At 35.1% G+C, this 23,976-nt stretch overlaps 1 protein-coding gene across 1 annotated transcript; it reads left to right on the top strand.

Annotated features, from left to right (window-relative positions):
- The first annotated feature begins 1,101 nt into the window (after positions 1-1,101).
- LOC123537516 (DNA damage-regulated autophagy modulator protein 2-like) lies at positions 1,102-23,976 on the top strand. The gene is made up of 9 exons (XM_045321254.2): positions 1,102-1,250; positions 14,976-15,104; positions 16,698-16,751; positions 17,374-17,441; positions 17,852-18,006; positions 18,773-18,956; positions 19,535-19,593; positions 21,073-21,219; positions 21,663-23,976. Exons 1-9 carry the CDS (start codon positions 1,117-1,119, stop codon positions 21,810-21,812), a joined length of 1,080 nt encoding a protein of 359 aa, XP_045177189.2. The 5' UTR covers positions 1,102-1,116; the 3' UTR covers positions 21,813-23,976.

Here is a 23,976-nt window from a genome sequence, read left to right as displayed (position 1 = left end):
ATAGATGCTCGTTAATAACATACAAGAGGAGATAGGAATGTGTGTCATTTATTTCGTGCCACTAAGCTAGCACTGATTATGTCCCTTCATTATCGTCACCATCGTCTTCGTCATCATGATCGCTATCATCATCATCAACATCATTGTTGTCATTGTTATCATATCGTCGTTGTCGTCCTCATCACGAACACTTCAGCCACCATCGTCATCATCACCAACAACAACAGCAACATAATCAACAACATCATAATTGTCATAATATCACATCTTTTTCTCTTTTCACAAGATCATCATTATTATCATCATCAGCATCATTATTGTCGTCATTGTAATCATATCGTCGTTGTCGTCCTCATCATGAACACTTTGGCCACCATCGTCATCATCAACAACAACAACATAATCAACAACATCATAATTGTCATAGTTTCACGCCTTTTTGCCCTTTCACAAAGTTCATCATCATCATCACCACCACCACCATCACCACCATAACCACCACCAACACCACCATCATCATCATCATTATCACCACCATCATCATCATCATCAGCAGCAGCAGCAGCAGCAGCAACACCACCATTGAATTCGTCATCATCATATTATTCGTCATCGTAATCGTTATTTTTTCATCATCTTTCCTCCTATCATTAGCGTCATCATCACAACCTTTCTTCGTTTTTCTTATTTTCCATACATAGATAACTGTATTTGTGTTAATATGACCTTGAAATAGTGTGTCTACTACAATTTTGTGAAATTGACATGACGTTATGTCACTTTTGTTTTAAAAGCAATTAATCCCGTTGCCAGGCTGTCCTTGAAGTGGTGGTGGGGGGGGGGGGGGGGGGGGACAAACACTTGAATTATTACAAACTTCACATCAGACATGTTTGTCCAGCCAGATAAATTAAAACTGACCACACTGTCATCTGTGAGATTAAAGGCTTTAGCCGACGGTTGTGTATAGGTGACGATCTCGTTGTTGAATTATTTCAGGATTATTAAGACTAACTTGTCTTTAAAAGTGCCGTAAATCCTAGATTTTCTATAAATTTACAGATAACATTTGATTTCATATTCATAATAAGATGTATTAGCGGTAAACATGTTATTATGGCAGAGCAGAAGAATTGTGATGTAAAACAGGTTGTTAAGGATGAAATAGTGGTTGCTAATGCTGAAGATGAAGAGAACGATTCTGTTGAAGAACAAGTTAAGGAATTAGAGAATCGCCTTCTACCTAATAGGTACTGTTTTCTTTTTTTCTGCCGGGACGTTGTTACCGTGAATTAGGCATCGGTGTTGTTGTGATAATATAAATGGTTGTGTTCATTTCAAGACACCTCTTAATTTTACTCTTAACATGTATTTCAATAAACAAAAACAACACACTCTTAAAAAAAAACCAAATTGCATAACGAATTCCTTGGCCTTGTTTTTGTCTTCTTGTTGAAATAACTAAATATGCTGAGCAGATGCTTTACATACAGGCAGTTGAAAAAACCTATTTAACTTCTGAATATTTTGCATGTATAAAATATAACCATTTAAATTATTGATTTGTGAAGTCTAAATCATCGGCGTGTTTATTGATTGCAGTTTATGCAAATTACATTTTAGTATATACAGCTGAAAACAAACTTGCTACGAATACCTTTGATGAATCATATAAAGGTTTAAATATTTTTTTTATAAATTGATGGAAATAAAACGTTCCATTTTTTTTATCAAGACTTTTTTTTTTATCAGTAAGATGTATTATATATGTCAGCACCTATCTTAATCATACCCTACGTACATTTTCTTCCTGGGATCATAAACAACCATCATTATTATTATATGGTGAAAAGTACAGTGGCATTATGCGCATCTTACAGCACATAGTGTACTTTTGGTGAATGTTTTGTAAAAGCAAGTTTACGGTTGCTGTGCATTTAAATGTGTTAAATTAACAATAATGCCGCATAAGTATTTAAAAGTGAGGCTTTAGAAATGAAGAAATCGGACTTATGAAATAATAGTTCATTTCTTCAGTCATGTACGCAATGATCTCCCTTACCTATAAGTAGAGATTTCTGAAGTTGAAGGGAAGCAACTCCTAAGCGCAGTTTGACTTTTCTTAAAAAGACTGCCCCAGTCAAAATAAGAAAAGTCATATTTGGAAAGTTATTATTTCGTACTGATAACAGGAAGAATTTGGTATACTGGGTTAAAAGCTATAATTTCCTCCACCCTTTTTACACACATATCTATTTCTGCTGTATTTTTACTTGAAAAATGCGTATAATTCCACTTTAATGAGAAATAAAGGAGCGCAGCGTATTTTTTTTTGTAGGTCTTGTTAAACATTTAGAATGTCTGATCTTTGGCATAATTTTAGCTTTGTCGTCGGTAGGCCAAGCTTTTAATTAAGTCTGGCTACCAGTTAGGTAATCTTTTTTTATGCTCCCGAAGGGAGGCATATAGTTTTTGAACCGTCTGTCGGTCTGTCGGTCTGTCAGTCTGTCTGTCGGTCTGTCAGTCTGTCGGTCTGTCAGTCTGTCCGCAATTTTCGTGTCCGGTCCATATCTTTGTCATCGATGGATGGATTTTCAAATAACTTGGCATGAATGTGTACCACAGTAAGACGACGTGTCGCGTGCAAGACCCAGGTCCGTAGCTCAAAGGTCAAGGTCACACTTAGACATTAAAGGATAGTGCATTGATGGGCGTGTCCGGTCCATATCTTTGTCATCGATGGATGGATTTTCAAATAACTTGTCATGAATGTGTACCACAGTAAGACGATGTGTCGCGCGAAAGACCTAGGTCCGTAGCTCAAAGGTCAAGGTCACACTTAGACGTTAAAGGATAGTGCATTGATGGGCGTGTCCGGTCCATATCTTTGTCATCGATGGATGGATTTTCAAATACCTTGGCATAAATGGTACCACATTTAAGACGACGTGTCGCACGCAAGACCCAGGTCCGTAGCTCAAAGGTCAAGGTCACACTTAGACTTTAAAAGATAGTGCATTGATGGGCGTGTTCGGTCCATATCTTTGTCATCGATGGATGGATTTTCAAATAACTTGGCATGAATGTGTACCACAGTAAGACGACGTGTCGCACGCAAGACCCAGGTCCGTAGCTCAAAGGTCAAGGTCACACTGAGACGTTAAAGGTCATTTTTCATGATAGTGCATTGATAGGCGTGTCCGGTCCATATCTTTGTCATTCATACATGGATTTTAAAATACCTACGCATGAATGTGTGACACAGTAAGACGATGTGTCGTGCGCAAGACCCAGTTCCGTAGGTCAAAGGTCCTAAACTCTAACATCGGCCATAACTATATATTCATTCAAAGTGCCATCGGGGGCATGTGTCATCCTATGGAGACAGCTCTTGTTTAAATTTAAAATGGGAAATAATTATTAAAAATTTGGGTAGCCTCAGGAGTTATCTCCTGTGAACCACTTTTTTCTACAAGAAGAAAAGGGATAATTATACAAGATTTGAATATAACCTCAGGAGTTACCCCCTGTAAACATAAACAGGATATTGAGGACCACAAACAGGATATAGAGGACCGCAGATAAGGATTTTCTGTCTCAACCAGCATATTTTCTTATGCTTTATACAGTTGCCTAGAATTAATAATGAAAACAGACAATATAATCATGTGTTTTATTACATCCATATATTTTTTTTAGATTGACGACAGTGTATGTTGTAGTTCATAGGGAGGTTTTTTTTGCCAACAGTGATATAAATATGACCTCACATTAAAAATGAAAATTCCAGCCTGCGGTAGAGTCTGAACTCACGACCATCCGTTTGTGGCACGTGGTTATTAATCAAATACATCTTCGTAGGTATTTTTTTTTTTTGCAAAATTCATGTCACTGTTTTTTTTTTCAGTCTCATGTTATCTTACATATTGGCAAAAATTACTTAGGTGCATAGTTAAACAGCTTAGAATCTTCGAATTTGCTTTGAACACACCATTTTGTCACATTACAATGTATATGAAAAATATTAACATTTATAAAATTCATTTGAAATGTTTATTTATCTTAGATATGAATATCAAATGTTCTGTATTCTGTTAAAAATAGATCCTCTACGAAAAATCGGTTATTGTAAATACACCAAACAATTCTCTGCATTCATTTGTTAAATGTTATCATTATGTGAAAGATAACGTTCATGTAATCACTTGAAGAAAAAATGTCTATATTATCGCAATTTCTCTGTAATTTGACAGAAAACATTTGCTAATATGTTTTATTTGGCAGCCTTGCAAAATGCAGTTGTACACCTTTGACAGCACGGTATTTCCGTCTTTCAGTTTCGATTTTATAAAATCAGATGAATTCTTTGAACAGTGCTTTTCCACATATAATTATTCCACTGAGTAGATTTGTTGTATCAATTAATACTTAAGATATTTGGTATGTAGCATCGTCGTGTGGTCTTCTACAAAACTTTTCAGATCGTGCCCCAGGGGTCAATTGTTCACATAAGTAAAACTAGGACTTGTATAAGAAACACATTAATAAGATCACGGCCTCTACCGATGTTGTTGAAATCATGCACCCATTTGAGTCAGGTGAGCGATATAGGACAATCTTGCCCTTTTGTTTGCTTGTTTGAAGTGATGTGGCAGATGTATTCTGTGATAGCAGAAAGATAAGTACTTATTTATGTAACTGTTTTGTTACGATGTAACAGAAAGATAAGTACTATTTATGTAACATTTTTGTGACGATATATCTTCCAAAATTACCATTATCTTCTCGTACAGTATACTGAGATTATATAATTACTTGATTTAGATATTCCGGATATAAGGATCTAGAGCAATCATCTATTTTAGAATGATATAACACATATATCCATTTCATTAGATTTTTTTACTATACGCCGACAAGCTCCGGAATGCTTCGTAAGAATAGAGAAAAATTTCATGAAATAACATTTATGTAGATCTAAGTTTTCTTTCATTCATGTTTTGTACTGCTTTTTTGCAGACGGAATTTGGAGAGGGCATATATAATCAGGGTAGTTCTCAGAAATAACCCACTTTTTTTCTTAGTTATTTACTAGACGAAATTATCGTAGATGAAAGTCTGATCATGTTCAGTCTGTTCCACAAGAAATGGATGCTTTTCGTCCTTTCTATGGTACTTTCCGCGAAAAAAGGTTCCTCTCCTGTATTTTTAGGACTTCGGGAAAATTTGACTGGCATACGCACACATTTTAGCTATAGACGCTTGGTAGGGTTTTTTCCCGGTATGTGGTGAATGTGAAATAATATTTGATATATTATAGATAATTTGACTTATAGACAGAATTTATTATATTTTTCGTCAACGAATTTATTATTTTTCGTCCGTTGTAGCGCAGAGAAGGCAATTATTTATGCGAAATCATGACGACGTACCACTGCAGCTTCCGGTAATATTTGAACTTGAACGCGGTAGTATTTGAACGCGCAAGACCTTCCGTTTATCATTTCAACAGACCTTCGTAGTAATCTTACAACATTCATGGAAACACGTTTTCCCTCATTCATCTACGTTGTTTAAGAGGCGCTTTTTTTTTCAGTTTTTGCGGTAGCCTTGACATAGCAGCCAAAAATAGGGTGTTCGGTGTATGTGCGTCAGTGCGTGCGTCGGTCCGATTTGTCCGGGACATTTCTTTGGCATGTAGGGAGTAGTCTTTTTTTATGCCCCCGAAGGGAGGCATATAGTTTTTGAACCGTCTGTCAGTCTGTCCGCAATTTTCGTGTCCGGTCCATATCTTTGTCATCGATGGATGGATTTTCAAATAACTTGGCATGAATGTGTACCACAGTAAGACGACGTGTCGCGCGAAAGACCCAGGTCCGTAGCTCAAAGGTCAAGGTCACACTTAGACGTTAAAGGTCATTTTTCATGATAGTTGGGCGTGTCCGGTCCATATCTTTGTCATCCATGGATGGATTTTCAAATAACTTGGCATGAATGTGTACCACAGTAAGACGACGTGTCGCGTGCAAGACCCAGGTCCGTAGCTCAAAGGTCAAGGTCACACTTAGACGTTAAAGGTCATTTTTCATGATAGTGCATTCGTGTCCGGTCCATATCTTTGTCATCCATGGATGGATTTTCAAATAACTTGGCATAAATGTGTACCACAGTAAGACGACGTGTCGTGCGCAAGACCCAGGTCCGTAGCTCAAAGGTCAAGGTCACACTTAGACGTTAAAGGTCATATTTCAACATAGTGCATTGATGGGCGTGTCCGGTCCATATCTTTGTCATTCATGCTTGGATTTTAAAAATATTGGGCATGGATGTGTACCACAGTAAGACGACGTGTCACGCGCAAGACCCAGGTCCGTAGGTCAAAGGTCCTAAACTCTAACATTGGCCATAACTATTCATTCAAAGTGCCATCGGGGGCATGTGTCATCCTATGGAGACAGCTCTTGTTTGTGTGTGTTTTTTTCTCAAAATGTATGTCTCACTGAGACAGGGTGCCTTTCGCATGAGCCTGGTCCATCGAGTTGGGGTTAAAGGTTAGATCAGATCTTGTCAGGGACCGTAACTTTAACTTGAGCGGAGTAATCTTATGTTCTAAATAACATTTAGGCGATGTGTCACCAAATAACGGGCACAACATTCATGGTTGCCATATGCGCATCAAAATTACAGATTTAATTAATCTTCAATCTATTATGTGTCAGAAATTATGTTAACCTTGATTTTATACCGGTATAGCAAGTTTTTTATACTGTTTGCCTACATACTTTACAAAATATTTACGTTTTGACACTTGTTTATCTGTATTATAGTGTCTTTTCACTGAAATTTAGATATGATGTTAAATTCTGTTTTTACAATTTCCTGATAAATTTTGTATTTTGAAAAAAAAAGTTTGCCCATACTGCTGCTGATAATGTTTTTATGCGAGAAAAAAAGGTAAATTATCAAAAGTACTTTGTAACTCAGTTTTATTTTGGCATTTTGAGTATCTATATCTATGTTTTGCAGAGACGACTATTTCATCTTTCCCATTTCTACATCATTTTGCTGGATTAATACATTATTCGTTGCCAAACAATACTTGCATGGTCATCATTTGAATCATTTCGTGAAAATGTATGTTGCCAAAACAGGTACACAGAGGCTCGCCTAATTATCGCAATTGTTTAACTTGTCGGAAAACGACTGAAGTTTGCTGCAAATTGTACCCATTCACTTTATATTTGTTGTTTTTGACTTTGTACTTTAACTATTATCAAATACTCACGGAAAAATACCAACATAGCTCCAGAAATGTTTATATCAAATATTGTAAACACTGGTTTAAATTGACTTCTAGCAAAGAATTATATACAGTGATACTTTGAAATAAACGTTTGTGGGAAAAGATTTGAAGACGCATTTCATAACTAAAATATCAGGAACAATTTAAACGACCGCCTGCTTTTGGAAGTAAGTAAATTATGCATATTCCGTTTTCAAGAACTATATCATTAAATTTTATTATTTATACATACTACCTTATTATATTGGCGCATACCGAAAGTCATGTTCGCTTTACATGACTGACGTGAAACCAGGCCCCAATTTCACGAAAAAACTGAAGTAATTACTTAGTTAAGTCAAGTTGTTATTTTAAAATATTGCTTTTGCTTAAGTTATTGTTTTTTAATGTTTGTTTTTTTCTACAGCAATGTATTTATAGCTAAATTTTACTATGGTTAGTATATAGTATTTGTAATTTTGTATGCAGTACTTATTTCAGTCACGCAAATATGATATTTCTGTTTAAGCACGATATAATGAACTTAAGTATTCGCTTTTAAAAAGTATATTTCTTGTGTCTATACTTCGTTTTCTGTAAGATTCAGAAGTGTTGTGTTTTGATCTATTTCATAAACGGTTCTGATATAGATGAAAAAGTCTACAAGGGTGAAAACAAGCATTCGAAATAACATACTTAGCTAAGCAATTATTTAAGGGTTTTCGTGAAACTGGAACCGCGTCAGAATATTTTCCTTTATAAAGTCTAGGTCAAGTTTGAAACACGGTCGTCTCTGAATGAAAACTAGGTCACTAGGTCAAATGATAGGAAATCCTAGTGCCACCTTTTATTACGGTATTCATGACATCTGAGCAGAATGTCTGTCAAGTTTTGAAGTTGAGTCATCTAGGGGCAAAAACTAGGTCACTAGGTCAAATCATAGGAAACATTGTTAACTCTACGGATACCAATATTTTCTTCTTGATCTACGTGAAACCTGGTCAGAATGTATGCCGTGCTGAAATTTAGGTCAATTTGAATTATTTTATTTTTTGCAACTTACGTTATATATACCAGTTGATACGTCTATCAGATCATTTGATACGTAGTGCAAGGCTTGGTCTTTTTTTTTTTTTTTTTAAAGAAATCCATTTAGACAAAGGGTGTGGTGGAAACGAAATTTTACAGGTGCAATATTTATTGCTGACATGTCATTAACTTTTAAAAAATTGATACAGAACGATATGATTGTTTTTTAAAGTTTAGGAAAGGAAAATCGTTTCATCAGGATTGTGCAGCTAACTAAAAAGATGAATGGAATAAATGTTTTCGGCGAAAAATTACGTAGGCGATGCATAGATAGTTACGCAATGTTTATTGTTTTGCATAATCTGTCACGCACAGATTCATATTTTCACTGCGTATTTTATGTTACTTGAAATTGTTTTGATATTCACAGAGCTTGGTAAATTGTTGTTATCTGATACTGTTGATAACACATTATTTTCGAAAAAAATACAAGGCCTTCAATTATTCCCTGCATTTTGAACGAAAAGTTTTATGTTTATATTAAAGCAGTTTTAAAATCCTGCTTTGCATATGAACTATATGAGGACAACCATGTTACAATCGGTCTTGCAAACATGAAGGACAGCTGAGCCTATTGATATTAAATGGATCTTGGTTCCATGTTCTAATCCTCTGTACATGTTTTCCTGCCAGGATGTGCCAAGACTTGTTAAAAGACATTTATTACGTTTTCAAATATCGTTAAAAGTAAAAACCTTGTATTTTCTTGAAAAGTGTGATATGAAAATTCCATATTTTGATGGACAGATGCGTGTGAAATATATAGACAAAGACAATATAGACTGACTTCGTTGTAAAGCTTGTACCGAAAGTTAATATCTAGGAAATGTATCTTAACCTCAAATGCAGACGTGAATTTTGGTAGTGGACCTGTAAGACAATCGGCAATTTCCGTTTGTTTTCTTATTATCCGTACACGATTTCGGCATTCTCCGGTTATTACGAAAAAAACTTCTGTTTAGACCGAAGGATGCCGAAATCTCACACGGAGGATACGGAATCGCTCGGAAATTGCCGATTGTCTACGAGTCCATTACCTTATAGGACAAACTTTATGATAGACAGATTTTGTAAACAAACAAGAAGAAAGACCCAACATGAACAACCATATTTCAAGAACGCTGACCCCCCCACCAAAATAAAATAAAATAAAAAATATTAAAAAAAATAACAGCAGCACATATGCTTAGATGTGTAAACGGTAGACAAAACATACACAGACATAGAAAAACAAACAGATAACAAGGACAAGACAAACACGTATAGAAACATATTTGGGCACCGTCTCGGAACGGTCAGTGACAAAAAAAAAAACAAAAAAACATTCACTGGGGAGCAAAAATGGATTAATGGCGCACAGAACTTCACTCATGATTCTGGCCAGGTCTCAAAGGTACACTACTTGGTAGTGAATTCCTTACGTACATAATAAAAGGCACGTCGAAACATGTTAGATATGATGCATGGTAATGTGCTGTTCCGGAAATATCAGTGAATATCTTATGATCGAAAATATACTTTAATAATGCATTTGATAATGATTAATTGATTGTTTCTATAGATGTATACAAGGATGAATTGTTCAAATAGCGTGGGCTGCTTAAGTGTCTGGTTTCAGCCGAGTTTAAATGATTACCTAACGTCAGATCGCTTTACAAGTATTTACCTCTGTTGGTACGAGCGTTCTCAGGTTCGAATTAACCTTGATACAGTAGGTTTTAAAAAAACGGTAAAACTTCTGCCCAGAATTGAATAAGAGAAGATAAACTATTTACATAGAAAGTGTCTCGAAGGGATGAATAGAATCCATATGTACGGTTGTTCCTATTTTAGCTACTATATGTACCGCTGTATCAATTTACGGTACTGTAAGTACCGCTGTACCTATTTACGCTACTGTAAGTACCGCTGTACCTATTTACGCTACTATAAGTACCGCTGTACCTATTTTACGCTACTGTAAGTACCGCTGTACTTATATACCATTATACATATTAACGCTATTACAAGAAACGCTGTACCTATTGTTAGTACCGTTGTACGGATGTGAGGAACGCTGTTTGGTATGAGAAATATACGTTGTGGCTCAGATGATCATTTAAAAACAGAAAGAAAAACCTGAAACGATAGAAGTATTCCTGCATTGTTATTTATTGTCATTTGACTAATCTTTTCAATCATGTCATCTGTAAATATGTATTCTTGTCTTATTGTTATTCTAGGGTTTTTCTTAAAATGACATCTGATATATATAGAGAACAACACATTTCGGTTCTCCACAGTATATATATTATATAAAAGACTGTATACTGAAAAATTGTATGTGAATTCGCAAATGAATTTCGATTCTCGTTGACGGATATCTAGGTAATATTATGATTATTTCACTTTATAAAGTCATATAATTTCTCATAACCAAGCCAGAAATGATTTACGAATTAAGAGTAATTATGGTTCACGTTTTTGTCTTTCTCGGTGGCATTTTACGTTATTTTCGCGATTATTCTTTGAATTGAACGTAAAAAGTAGAATAATTCTATACGAATTGTCTTAAATCCTTATCCTTTCCTATGTTGATTTGATCAAAGCAGGACATATGCATGTATTAATGTATGTACCGTACCTTATTTTTGGAATAAATATGTTTAAACTAAAAGGAGAAGAAAGAAAAAAAAAAACGCGTGTGAACTGCCATTTCACATAATTACCAAATCGAACTCGACCAATCGGGAACGAATTAAAACATGCACGAATTGGGTTCGAAAAGGTGAAATAATAAAAAAGATAAAGAACTCGACATCGGTTCAGACTCTGTTTCGGTTATAAAATTCTTTATCTCAAAATGTTTATTCTAAAGATAATATGATGTCAAAATATATATTTTGAAAAACATTTACACGGAATATCCGTGTTGCTACACGGAACTAAGATAAGTTTCATTAATCTTACTACAAAATTCAGCCGCACCATTAATGAGAAAACCAACATAGTTGCGTTTGCAACCAGTCTGGTCAGGATCCATGCTGTCCGCTAACGAATTCTCTAATTGCAAGAGGCTTTGAAAGCGAACAGCATGGATCCTAACCAGTCTGCGCGAATGCGCAGGCTGGTCTGGGTCCATGCTGGTCGCAAACGCATTATGATGGTTTCCTCATGGCGCGGCTCCTTTAATAATGCACAACTACTCTCATATTTAGAAGCTGTTTACATCAGTAAGATGCATTTATAGCTCTTGCACTTACGTAAGAATTTTAATTGATACGATGTTTATGGGGATTTTATTTTGCTGTATATATACCAAGGGATTCCAACGACGATGAATGAAATAATTTCCGTAATTGTGAAATATATTCTATTGCGCAGGAATGCAATTGTTTCGTTTTGCATATTGAAGTAATGTTGAGTCGAACAGATGGTTAGCCACTTAACTGACACATGCATGATTTAACTGATATTTAAAGCATAAACTGCTATGTAATGAAATTTTCCCATTTATCTCATAGTTGCGTTGCTTTTCTCTTAACATATTAAAGTTCATAATTTACTTACTTTATCGGAAATATACGACCCTCTTAACAGCTCATTACAAACAGGAGGTGACATATCTGTTTTACATGGTTACAGTAGTCCGAAATGCAGTTCAATGTTGTACAAATGAGTTGCTTTTCAAGAAATTGAGTTTCGAAGTTCTAAAATTCTTCTTCTTTCTTAATATTTTTTTTTTTTTTCTCTGTTTTGTTGGCTCACCTGAGGTACTCAATGTGAGCTTTTGTGGCCGCCTTGTGTCCGTCGTTCGTCCTCTATGTCACTAAATTAAATCACGGAAAACATTGTAAATACACTAATGGTCACATTTTCTTTTGGATCTTCTAAAAGATTTTTCAGATTGTTTGTCCCTGTCAAATAGATGGTTCTGGATATTTATAAAAAAAGTTCTTATTTTTGTATTGAAGTGGTTTTACACAAGTTTGTAAGAGTACCGATGGTTCTTTCATCACCATGTGATTCTTTCATCACCATGTGACATTATTGCACTAAGACAATTGAGGTTTCTAGTGCAAAAAACCGTTTATATGATAGTGGTTTTTTTTCATGTCTCGACACTTTGGTTTTGTTGTAAAATGTTAAATGCAGGTTATTTTTGTGTTTGTAAGCGCCCACACAATGTTAATTAAAGTAAAACAAAGTTATAATACCAGTAAATAAAATATAAATGTTATACATGAACTTGACCTTAAACTGATTAATACTATGACATTCATATCCATAACATTAATTGTTTATATAAAAAAAAATCATGTCACAAATGTTACATGAAAACAATCAAATCTTATTATGTCACGAAAGCCCGTGCCAATACTTACATAAACATGCGTTTACAAATATAAATACTCGATTGTGGTTTCTAAGTGGCATTTACAGAGACCAAAATGTAAGTTAAAGGGGTTCTTCTTTCCTTTGATGTTTGCTCCGGAAGTACACTCTAAATGTGCCCTGTTTTACTCACTCACCGCATGGTAAAAATGATTGACAGAACCTTATATACAGTGTTTCCGTTTCAGAAGAAATTGAGTGTAAGGAACGACAACTCTGTAAATGTTTTTTGTTTGGTTTCACGTCAGAACGACTCAGTTATAACACAAAATGCGTCTTCCCAATCTTTTGATGGTTGAGGAAGGTCTCACATGTCCATCTGGGCTTTATTTTAGGCAGGAACGGCCTCTTTGGTAGGAACATCTACCTTCCGGAGCCAGCTTGATGGCTTAATTCTGTACCCCAAGCAAGTTTTCAAAACCACAGCGGTTTGTGACAAATGATTCAAAGTCAGAGACCTTAATCACTTGGCTACGGAGGGCACATACTCTGTAAATGAGACTGTCTGAAAGTGATTCAGACTTGATTCAACAAAGTTATTTTGCACCAGGGCACAAGACCAGCCAACGTAGTATTGACAACTTATGTAAATTCAGCTCTTGTGTTAGGTGATCTTCAAGCTGAGCTACGACTGTATTTAAACAGAAGACGTTACTTAAAACATAGGGACTTCTTTTTCCACAAGGTCCATGTGCATGGCAAACCAACGTTTCTTTCTATGCGAAATTCACTAAAGGGACATGAGTTGAATGAATCGAACTGAATCTTAACCAGGCTCCGCTGTTGATGCCGCCGACATGGAATCACTTGCCCCTGACGTTGTGAGTTCGGAGCCGCGCATGGGGTGCATAATTCTTTCATGTCAGGAAGCCATTCAGCTAGAAAGTCGGTGGGCAAATTCTACCCAGGGGCCCGCACGTGCCAGAAATAGTACCCGGATGGGCAGCTGGTGTCTTCCTCCACCATCAAAAGCTGCTGCGGAGGGTCATGCCTCTATGATCTGTGACAGTGATGTGACGTTTTACCAAATAAAAATTCAATTTTAAGCATTTATTATTATAAAGTGCCTTACGCTCACGCCATTTTGGGCAGTAAAATTGAAAACTTTTATTCCCAAATGAAATTCGTTTTTTTTACGAGAACACTTTGACATATATACTTACCTTGACTTTTTACGTCCAATAACTGTCAAAAATTAATATCATGACGTTGCGTAAACAAAAAACGCTTGATTTTTTGTCATGTTGTATTTGATATTTTAATTAGGCAAACAGGTGTATAAATAGAATAACAATAGGGAGTTCCCTATCATTTACCAAATTAGATTGGAGTGAAATAATTCAGATTTTTTACTGAACGAAATAAATACTTTTATATTCTTAAAAATTATGCGGAGCCGTACATAGTTTATGTGATAAAAAATATTATTTCCACAAAATTGTATTATATTTTTTTGCACCTGCGTTGATTTTTTGGAATTGGTCCTTTTTCGTAAACTCTGTTTTGTAAAATATAACTAACTGTGAAATACGGAACAAGCTACTTATGCGAAACAGTATATAAGTATACAGATTTTGGAAAGTTGGAAGCAGGATTTGTTACATGTGGTACATAATCCTTTCAAATGTTTTAAGAAGTAATGTTTTGAGAGATCTTTTCTTGTGCGGGTTTTAAATTTTCAGACATTGGGTATTTATTACTTTCATTTAATAACTAAATTTGAAAAGAGAAACGGTCGCTCATTTTGTTTTTATTTACATTTAATTGAAAAAATACGATATATACATTTTGGAGGGATCGGAACGTAAGGAGTCTTCGGGAGTTTGTTTTCAGTTTGCATTAAGCATTGGTTATTTAAAAATGCAGGATACTTGTTATAATGTTGGTCTTGGTCACTGTGCAATAAGACGCAACACGTAACTGCATGCATTGGTACGATTGAAAATCGATATTTCGATTCGTTGTTAAAAATTCGATATGAAATGCATCGTTGTGTCAGAAAAAATCGATATTTCTGAGAAAAGGAAAAAAAAACAAAAAGATTTTCTGCACAGATGAATAATCAGTATTCCCGCATTTCTGTTGAATAACCAGTTCGGTGAAATCATACGTCTGACTTGAACCTTTAATGGTTTTTGGTCCCGCCACCTAAGTCCTATAGTTTAATCCAAAAATCGGCATATTATGATGTATTTTGTATTGAGTTTGGCATATTTTATTATATTTTCAGCACGGCTGAAACAAAGAAGCAGAAACCGCCCGGTGTCATGTCAATTTTGTGTCTTGTGGCCTTGAAGAGACGTCTGTGGTTGTTGCCCATACTGACGTCAGGATGGCTCTTCTCGTCGTTTTGGACGTCGTGAGTATTATAACAACTTTATTTTCTTGTCCATTTGTAAATTTAGGGTATGGTCCTCAAGGTTACCATCCTTTCAATTGTAAATTTTTATTCGCCCAATTGAGCTTATTACTTACTTTTCCATGTGAAAATGTCCTTGAGTGGTTTGCCATGAAATTAGAATGAACATCTGGGAATGAATATCCAATTTTCCAGTGTTTCATGGCTTGACATACAGGTAAATCGTGTTCTATCAAAGATCACTTTTGTAAGATAAGGGCAACGTCCTCGATAACTTTTGATGTTTCTAGGCAAGTTGAAGTTGAAAAAAAGCATACTTTTTTGTTTGCGTACAGAATTTGTACTTGAAATTGACTAAAACATTATATACATGATTCCTGTACATTTATAGAGAAAGGGCAAATTCCAGTTGCTTGCAGATATTTACCGAGAAGGTTCTTGTCGATATAAATTGACCTACTGCGTGAAGAGGCAAAGCTCGCCTCTCTCATCAATTCTGTTATCTTACGATTGGGAAAATCTGGAATGTGTTTGTGAGGCATTACGTAACCTTTGTTAGTTGTAGGCTTGTTAACTGCCAATTAAATTCAACTAACCTGAACTGACACGAATTGGCTTCTGTTTTCTTGGCGTAGAAATATGCATCAGACACAAAAATTTGTGACCCAGATAGTAGTAAAACGTGGAAATCGCACCTGTTGTTTTAAATGTTGTAAGGCTGATGGCGCCCTATTTTGTCGGTAACTTTATTTTGATATATCTCAACCAACTTGCAATTTTACATAATGTTTGTAAATGCAGTATGATCTTTGTCGATAACACCTGTCTATGTCGTAGGACAGTAAAAGGCAACGATTCGTCTGTCTGTCTGTCTGTCTGTGAGTCAGTCAGTCAGTCAGAAAAGCAAAACACCTGCCTACAAATTTAGATAAACTTACACAGTCGTTTGAAATTAAACATTTTCCATTCTATTTAAGAAAAATAATGACAATGGGCCTATTAGAAATCCTCTTCTCCTCTTTCAGTGCCCCTCCCCCTTTACTGTGCTTGTCTCAACAGAGATTTCAGAATGTGCTATTTATGGCATATAAGTTTATTTTAAACGGCTCTAACGATTGCAGTCAGTCTAATTTAGATAGTTTAGTTTTTAGTTAGTTCCATCTAGTTTCTAGGTAAATTAACGGCATTCAAGACAAAGAAGTAGATTTCAACCATAGCAGCGGTTGCAATGTATGCGATTTTCATCCAATCATTTTAGAAATTATTTCCTTGTTTGTACCGTAGTTTAACATGATCTGTTTGTTTCAATTGATCGTTTTCGCTGTTGTTTCCTTGTACTTTTTATTTTATTTTGATGTAAGTTTTGACCTTTAAATGTTACTTATTGATCTTTTTATATATGTTTAAACTTTTGCTTTTGATCTTAAAGATGACATTTCAAGTGAATTGTTTTCCTCTAGAATGACCTTTGTTTCTGAAGCTTTTCATATCTTTCCTATATGCCTTTCATGCCTCGCATTGGCTTGTAGTAATTATACTCATAGACATTTTTAGATAACCTTTTTCTCAGACTGTAATATTTTACTCTTACAGATATGCAATAGCTGTGTCCTACAATCACACAGAGGCAAACTTCCCTTACATCAGGTAAATACTTATATAATAATTACATAACGTTGCTTAAAGCTACCTGCCGATTGTTCGTATGTCCCTTTTAGCCAAATTTTGCATAGAATGTATTACGTCATTGAAAAATGATAAAGTGAGATATTGGTAGAACACCCAGAAGAATGTTGATTTTTTCCATTATTTCAAAATCGTTGCAACGGTTTACGTCCGTCTGCACAATAGTTTTGGTTACTGTATGTTAGGATATCTTGTAAAAGTCGTATGGCAATGTTTGTTCCCCTGGTCATTCTCGTATTACCGAGGTTTTGTGAATTTTTCAGATTATTTTCGCCTATAATATATGAACGAGTTGCTTTAAGGAGTCCAAGCTTGTTTTACTTTAACCGTTTCATTTTTTGTACCCCTACTGTTGAGCGATAGATTCATTCCATTTAAAATATGTAAAACGTTAAAAAGATCCGAATTGATATAGTTATGTAGTTTTTGTTGTTATTTTGACGTTCTGTATCAGTTGGTATTTAAGTAACATTTTAATGCCAGTAGTAAATTGTTTATGCTTATTTGGGTAAATATGCATGTTTTGGCAAACTGCCGTAATCAGAAAATAAACTCGACATTTACTTTGTTTACATTATTTCAGCCACACGGCTATAGAAGCCCCAGAGAGATGTGTGTTTGGTCAGATGGTCAATATAGGGGCTGTTATGTGTAAGTATTTTGAAAATGAGATATCTTCATATACCCAAGAACGTGACATTTACAAAGTTTTACGGTCATTTTTTGATACTTTTCTGCTTGAAAAACAGATCTTTGAAATCGCAGTGGTCAAGTGTTTTTTTCTCAAAAAAATATAGTGATCTCCCTTTGTTATAATCATGAGGATCGGACCGCGGTCTGTGTGAAAACAACATAATGTTATGAGCGAGTAGCTCATTCTAAACTGTGACAGAGTGACCAGTCATACTGGTAACTTACCCTGATATTGATATTGGAAGAGCTAAGCCGTTCGAAATGTCACCTTAAAGTATACATTATGTTTGGGGCGGTGCGTCGCAAGCCTCAACAAAATTTGTACATGGTTATATATTATACGCCATTATTTTGTTTATAAATTTCAGTGGGAATGAACGTTATCCTGAGATACCTATTTTGTAAGAATTATCTCCGCATTAAATCAACGCCGCCGGAAGACAAATGGTACAAAATCAATTTAGCGGGACTCGTCCTTGGAATACTGTCAGCATTCGGCCTCAGTATGGTTGCTAACTTTCAGGTAATTATACTTAAGATTCAATTTCTGTACATTTAGCGCCGTTTCTCAACAGTATTTCAGTTAAGTAACGGCGAGCAGTTAACCTAACCAGTGTCCTGGATTCTGTTCTATTACAAACCTGTTCTCCGCAAGTAGTTGCTAACTTCCCTGCATGAATCAGAGGTGGAGGACGAATGATTTCAGACACAATGTCTTCTATCAATCGTCATGGAGAACAAACGCTTCGCCCGAGGATCGAACTCACAATCCGTAGCGATCTGTAGATTTGCACTCTCCCATTTGAGCCAAGCGGTTAGACAAGACCAGTAAAAGAGCAATGGAGTTGCATTATAGTGATTTATGGCAAAACAGTTAGCTAAACTTGCACTTTTGTCAGATCCTCCTACAACTTACAGAATATCTTAGATAGTGTAGAAGAAACTTGCACTTTTGTCAGATCCTCCTACAACTTACAGAATATCTTAGATAGTGTAGAAGAAAAATAATGTAAAAGAGAATAAATAGTTCACGAAAAGACTTAGATCTAGATGCGTTTGAAATTTTCATTGTTCATAATTTAAAATTAAATGAAAAGACATCATCAAAATTCATAAAGTTCCTTGTACAATATCTGGTGAACTTGCATTAAATTAGTACTTATTAATAAATCCTTTTATAAACACTCTTGCATAGTTAGGAAATCGAAGAAAACTCTGTTATGGATTTAGTAAAAAGTTAGTTGAATTAGTCTTGTAGGTAAAGTCAGTACGTTCTTTGTTGTTTTCAGACCGAGGTTCAGCGAGTACCACACTATATCGGAGCAGGGCTGGCGTTTGGGCTTGGAACTGTGTACTGTTGGTTCCAGACAGCACTAACGTACCAAGTGAGGTACAAGTTTAACAGAAAGAAAATTGTGCTACTGTTAGTCCAGTTTATCAACAGTGTCATCATGTCAATGATGTTGGTGCTATGTATCCTTTAAAATATATTGGTAGTTTTTGCATTTGAGGTCGAAAGATGTAGGTCTTCTATTCTGAATTGAATGCCCCTCAGCACCTTTGGTTTGAGCCTCCATCAAGTTAAATTTATTTCATATGTCGGTCTATTCTTAGCTTGATGAAGGTTTGCGGCAGTGTTGCCTGTGACTTTCATGCCTAAAATAATAATTGGATGGCAAACTTTTGGGCATTCTCCGTCATACCAGCCGGAAGGTCTTCTTTCAGTGCGCGCTCAAAGTGAAAACCCCATTGCTTTTCTGCGTACTTGATAAGAGTGACGGGGATCCATCCCGGTTAGTTCATAGTTTTTCTCAGCAATTGCCATGCCCAAGTAAAAACCAACAACATCATTTATCAATTTGTCCCCAACAAGGAAAATATGCAAATTTTGTTTTTTTGTTATCACAATATATATAGGGCGATTTGACATTCTTACCATCTTTAGAATCGAACAAAGGCAGTTACATTTTGTTTCAATTTTCAAACATTTACTCTCTATGTTTTACACGCATGAAATTTCAATGCCAAACTTTTCCTTAATAAATGTTCAGTCGGTGTAACAAAGGCCATTTACAAAGTGCAAAAGGGACAGGGAAAAGGAACAAAGTGGGTAAGTAATCATTTGTTTTAGGTTATCTTTTTGTTAAATAATTTAATTTAGAACTGTGTGTTAGGTAGTGTAAAATTTACGAACCCTTCTAATGTAGTTTTTAAGTTAAATCCATTATCTGTTTGTTTATTTAAAATTTAGCAGTGCTGTAGATGTTAAAGTGTCCGACCCCTTCCCCAAATATTTTTGGTTCAACTTGACCGTTGCTGTCACATTTTATGCCCCCTTCGAAGAAGCAGGGGTATATTGTTTTGCAGATGTCGGTTGGTCTGTCTGTCGGTCGGTCGGTATGTAGACCTACTCAAGAACGCTTGGTCCTAAGGTCATGAAAGTTGATAGGGAGGTTGGTCTTACCGGAAAATTTAAACGGTTTCCGAAAGATAACTTAAGAACATTTGGACCTAGGATCACGAAACTTACTAGTGAGGTTGATCATGACCAACAGATGGCCCCTATTGATTCTGAGATAAATAAGACAAAGGTCAAGGTCACATTGACCCAGAACAGTAGAACTTTTGTGTACAGTGACCAAATAATTTCCTTTCTTTGGGCAATTACAGAATGCATCAAGGTGGAAGGGTGGGGTGTGCATTTCGTGTTCTACGAGCTCTTGTTAACAATAGGGCGTGTGGATCACAGAACGTACGTGTTGGAAAGTAATAAGATTGTTTTAATTGTAAGCTATTGAAACATAGTTGTAAAATATGTTTCAGACTTTCCAAAGGTTATGCGTGTCAAATGAGTATAAATGCTTGCTAAATTCTGCATCTGGTGCTTATTATGTGAACTTTATTCATTGAAACTAACAGATTCTTTTTATACTGAACTTGACTGACCTGATTCTTCAAATGGCGCAGGTGATTTATTCAGGAACTGCAATCTTTTCTAGTCCATGCAGATGCACATTTTCATTGACTCGATGTTTTTGCAATTCTTTGATAATAGACGTCTGTATTGTACACATTGCGTGATAACATTTTAGCTGTGCAACTGCAACTTCAGTATTATGATAAACTTTTAATCTGTGTACTTCGCAGGAAGTGTCTGATATTGGCAGATTTTTGTCTGTTTATTTATAAACAGTGGTTTTGACATGCATTTCCAGATATAAAATACAGGTTACAATGACGAGAATTGTTTAAAACATTGCAGTGTTTAATCATGTATTTGATAGTGCTATTTTCATATAGTAAAGAAAAAGATATGAATGAATAATTGTATGATTAAAAATACAATGCGCCAAGATACTTTACGGAAGGTCATTGCTTCTACTCATGTGCCGATTTTTACATGTTCTGCAAGCCATTGACTAACCAAAGTTTTTTTTTATTTACTTTTGACAGGAAATACTCTTGCCCCCATCCGTATTTTAGAGATTTTGACAAAGCAGCCTGTCGCATTACAGCGACCAAAAATAGAAGAATACTCTTTTACCAGTATCATGGATATTGGAAATTATATATTATTTATATTTTTCAGGATGAATTACGCGGCGTCTACCTGACCTCTACAATAACAGAATGGCTCTTGGCTTTGTCCATATTGACCTTTACCCTGACATATGCTCCAGATTTCAAAAATATGAGAGTGGATGACCCGAATATATACTTTGATCACAAATTTGAGGTATAAACAGTTCTTGTGGTGAAGTGTTAGATACGTGATATATTTGTTAGGTCTTGAAGGCAGATAATGCCAATAACTTCCTGTTTCATTATAATTTGACGTGTATATTACAGTCTCTGCCAGGTCATATTGAAGGAAGTTGGCAGTTTGTTCTGAATCAAATAATGTGATATAAGTGTAAAACTTTAGTATGCTTCACCGTTACGTAAATATTATTAGCTGTACGTACGAAATGAAATGGACAAATGCCCTTAATTTTTTTTTTATTTGATACATTTTGCAATAGATGTTTGTGGCAAAATATCTAGTATTTGGATATAACTTTTTTTGAATATATGTCCGATATAAAATCTACACTATTTTTTCATCTTAACTGAAATATGCTCTTTTTCACTTATGCTATAATTTCAATCATAAAATGCTTTAATGATTTACATTTTCAGAAGAAACATTCAAGTGTAAACTTAGAGAAAATGGCCGACAATAATAGAAATATTCCCACAGCCGATGTGAAAACCATGGAAGAAGGCCGGACAGAGGAAGACAGTCATGTGTCCAAAGGTCTATCTGTCGTATCGAATGGAACCACTTGAAAATGTCATCTGGAAAATTCAGGACACAAAAGCGCTTGTGATAATATTTCTACTTAATTCCAAGAAATGTAATGTGCCTCCATTTGCAATACAGGGTGTCTGTGTTGTCTCTAACTGGCTAGAAATGCACGTGAAAATGGTGAGGAACCAAAATTAATAGTCCAGTTGGACCTGTACGGAGTTGGAACCATAAATGAAAGGATAGAAAAGTAAATGGTTTAATACACTTATGAACACCAGTTATAGAATTTTATATCAATGCAGACTGGAAGGTGAAATCATTGTATCATGTGAAAGTGTGTTCATTCGAGGATATATATTTCTGGTGCTATATAAACATCCTGAAAATCATAAATTACCTCTGACAGATAATAGAATAGCCTAATATATAATGTACAAGAGTTGTACATATATGTAATTTATATTAGCTATGGTTTATAGTTCAACAGCTGCCTGGAAATATTTAAGTTAAATTCGTTCTTGATTAAGTTAGCTCTATTTGTCTGCTGTATAGGCTACTTGTTTGGTGACTCTATTTCTTGCTTACATTCTACACATATGTTACACCTTTTTAACCAGAAAAATCACAACACGGCAAATGACAAAAATCTCCTTACATTTTGATCAACTGTATATATATATATATATATTCTGTGGCGTTAGACGTTGCAAAATTCAGTAAAATATATTTGTATTTATTCAAGGAAACAATCCGAGCATGTCTTATTTGGGTGCAGTATGTTGGTTTGTGATAGACAATGCCCTTTTTTTGCTACAAATGTCCTATCCATTATAAATCATCGAATATTTTCTGAATAAAAAATTTCTCAAGACGGCGTTCCACAGATATATTGAATTATACAACACAAATATCATTTTAGGACATAATATACTGGCCATTATGGACAAGAATATGATTAAAGTCATGGATTAAAGGTTTTTTAAAGTTACAAGTTACAAAGTTTCAGTTATCACGGAACTGTTGATGTATACGACACTCGTGTTATTTTAGGACATATACATGACATTTTAATTATAAATACAGAGACATATAAAATACAAAAGTAGTATGAAATGAATTTGGCAACGTTTGACACGCCATAATGCCATAATATTTAACACTTTGCGTAACTCGTGATAACTTTAGTAGAGATAGAAGCTGGGCCTCTCTGTTATTTTCAGTTTGTATATGTATATCACTGTCTTCCAAATTCTCATTACAATTTACTGTAACGCATTATATACTAACAGTTGATCTGAAATGTTGTTTCTGTACTTAACGTTGTCAGTTGTTCGAAGAATTGAGCGACTGCGGTGAAATTTTGATTCAAAATGTTAGCCTTGTAAAGACTTTTTAAGTTCTTGACTGATACATGTGTTTTAGTAAGTCTTCTAAAATGTCAAAATGTAACCCTAGAAGTTAATCAACCGCTAGCTTTATCGCCTGTCAAAATTTCGAACAATTGGGTCCTTGTCCCTTTTGATGTGATGACGTACATTTAATAATGTCCTTGTTTATTTGATACTGCTGTTTTTCCTTTTTATCCTGCTGTTCAAAAGTGCACTTACATGCTTTTTTGCATTGTTTCATTTACAAATGGTGCTTACGCAATATCTATATCATTTTTTTGTATTCTTTACATACTTTTACCTTATTTTTCAAATTCTGCCTATATAAATGTTTGATGTTTTGAGTTTGACGAGTGTCTCAATAGCCTAGATTACGTCTCCCATTCAAACCTGACTCGTTTTCGAAACTGTCCATACTTTGTATTTCGACTTCTTATCTAGTGTTGAGTTACAATACCTAAGCTGAAAATACTGACTTTAAAACAGGGTTCTGTCCTCATTATTAAAACACCTTTTCAGTATGTTTTGCCTAAACTTAGCTTTAAGTTTCTCTCTTTTTTAAAGAATTTACATATTTCTGGCTGTTTTACATTGTGACATTTCTCTATTTATAAATGCGATACTTAAATGCGTGTGATGTTAAGATGATTGTATGTAGTGTCTATTTTTAGAACAGTTCCATCGATGAGGATTTCATAAATATTATATATTTTTTGTATGTTTCTATACATATGTTATGTTTGGTCTGTTTTCATTAATTCTATGTCAGCTATGGCGATGTTGAAAGCGAGAATGTATATATAGCGAGATGAAC

Source organism: Mercenaria mercenaria, chromosome 17 (assembly GCF_021730395.1).
Source record: "Mercenaria mercenaria strain notata chromosome 17, MADL_Memer_1, whole genome shotgun sequence".
Lineage (NCBI taxonomy): Eukaryota > Metazoa > Mollusca > Bivalvia > Venerida > Veneridae > Mercenaria > Mercenaria mercenaria.
The sequence above is the reverse complement of the archived record's forward strand: the minus strand, read 5'-3'. Positions and strand labels throughout refer to the sequence as shown.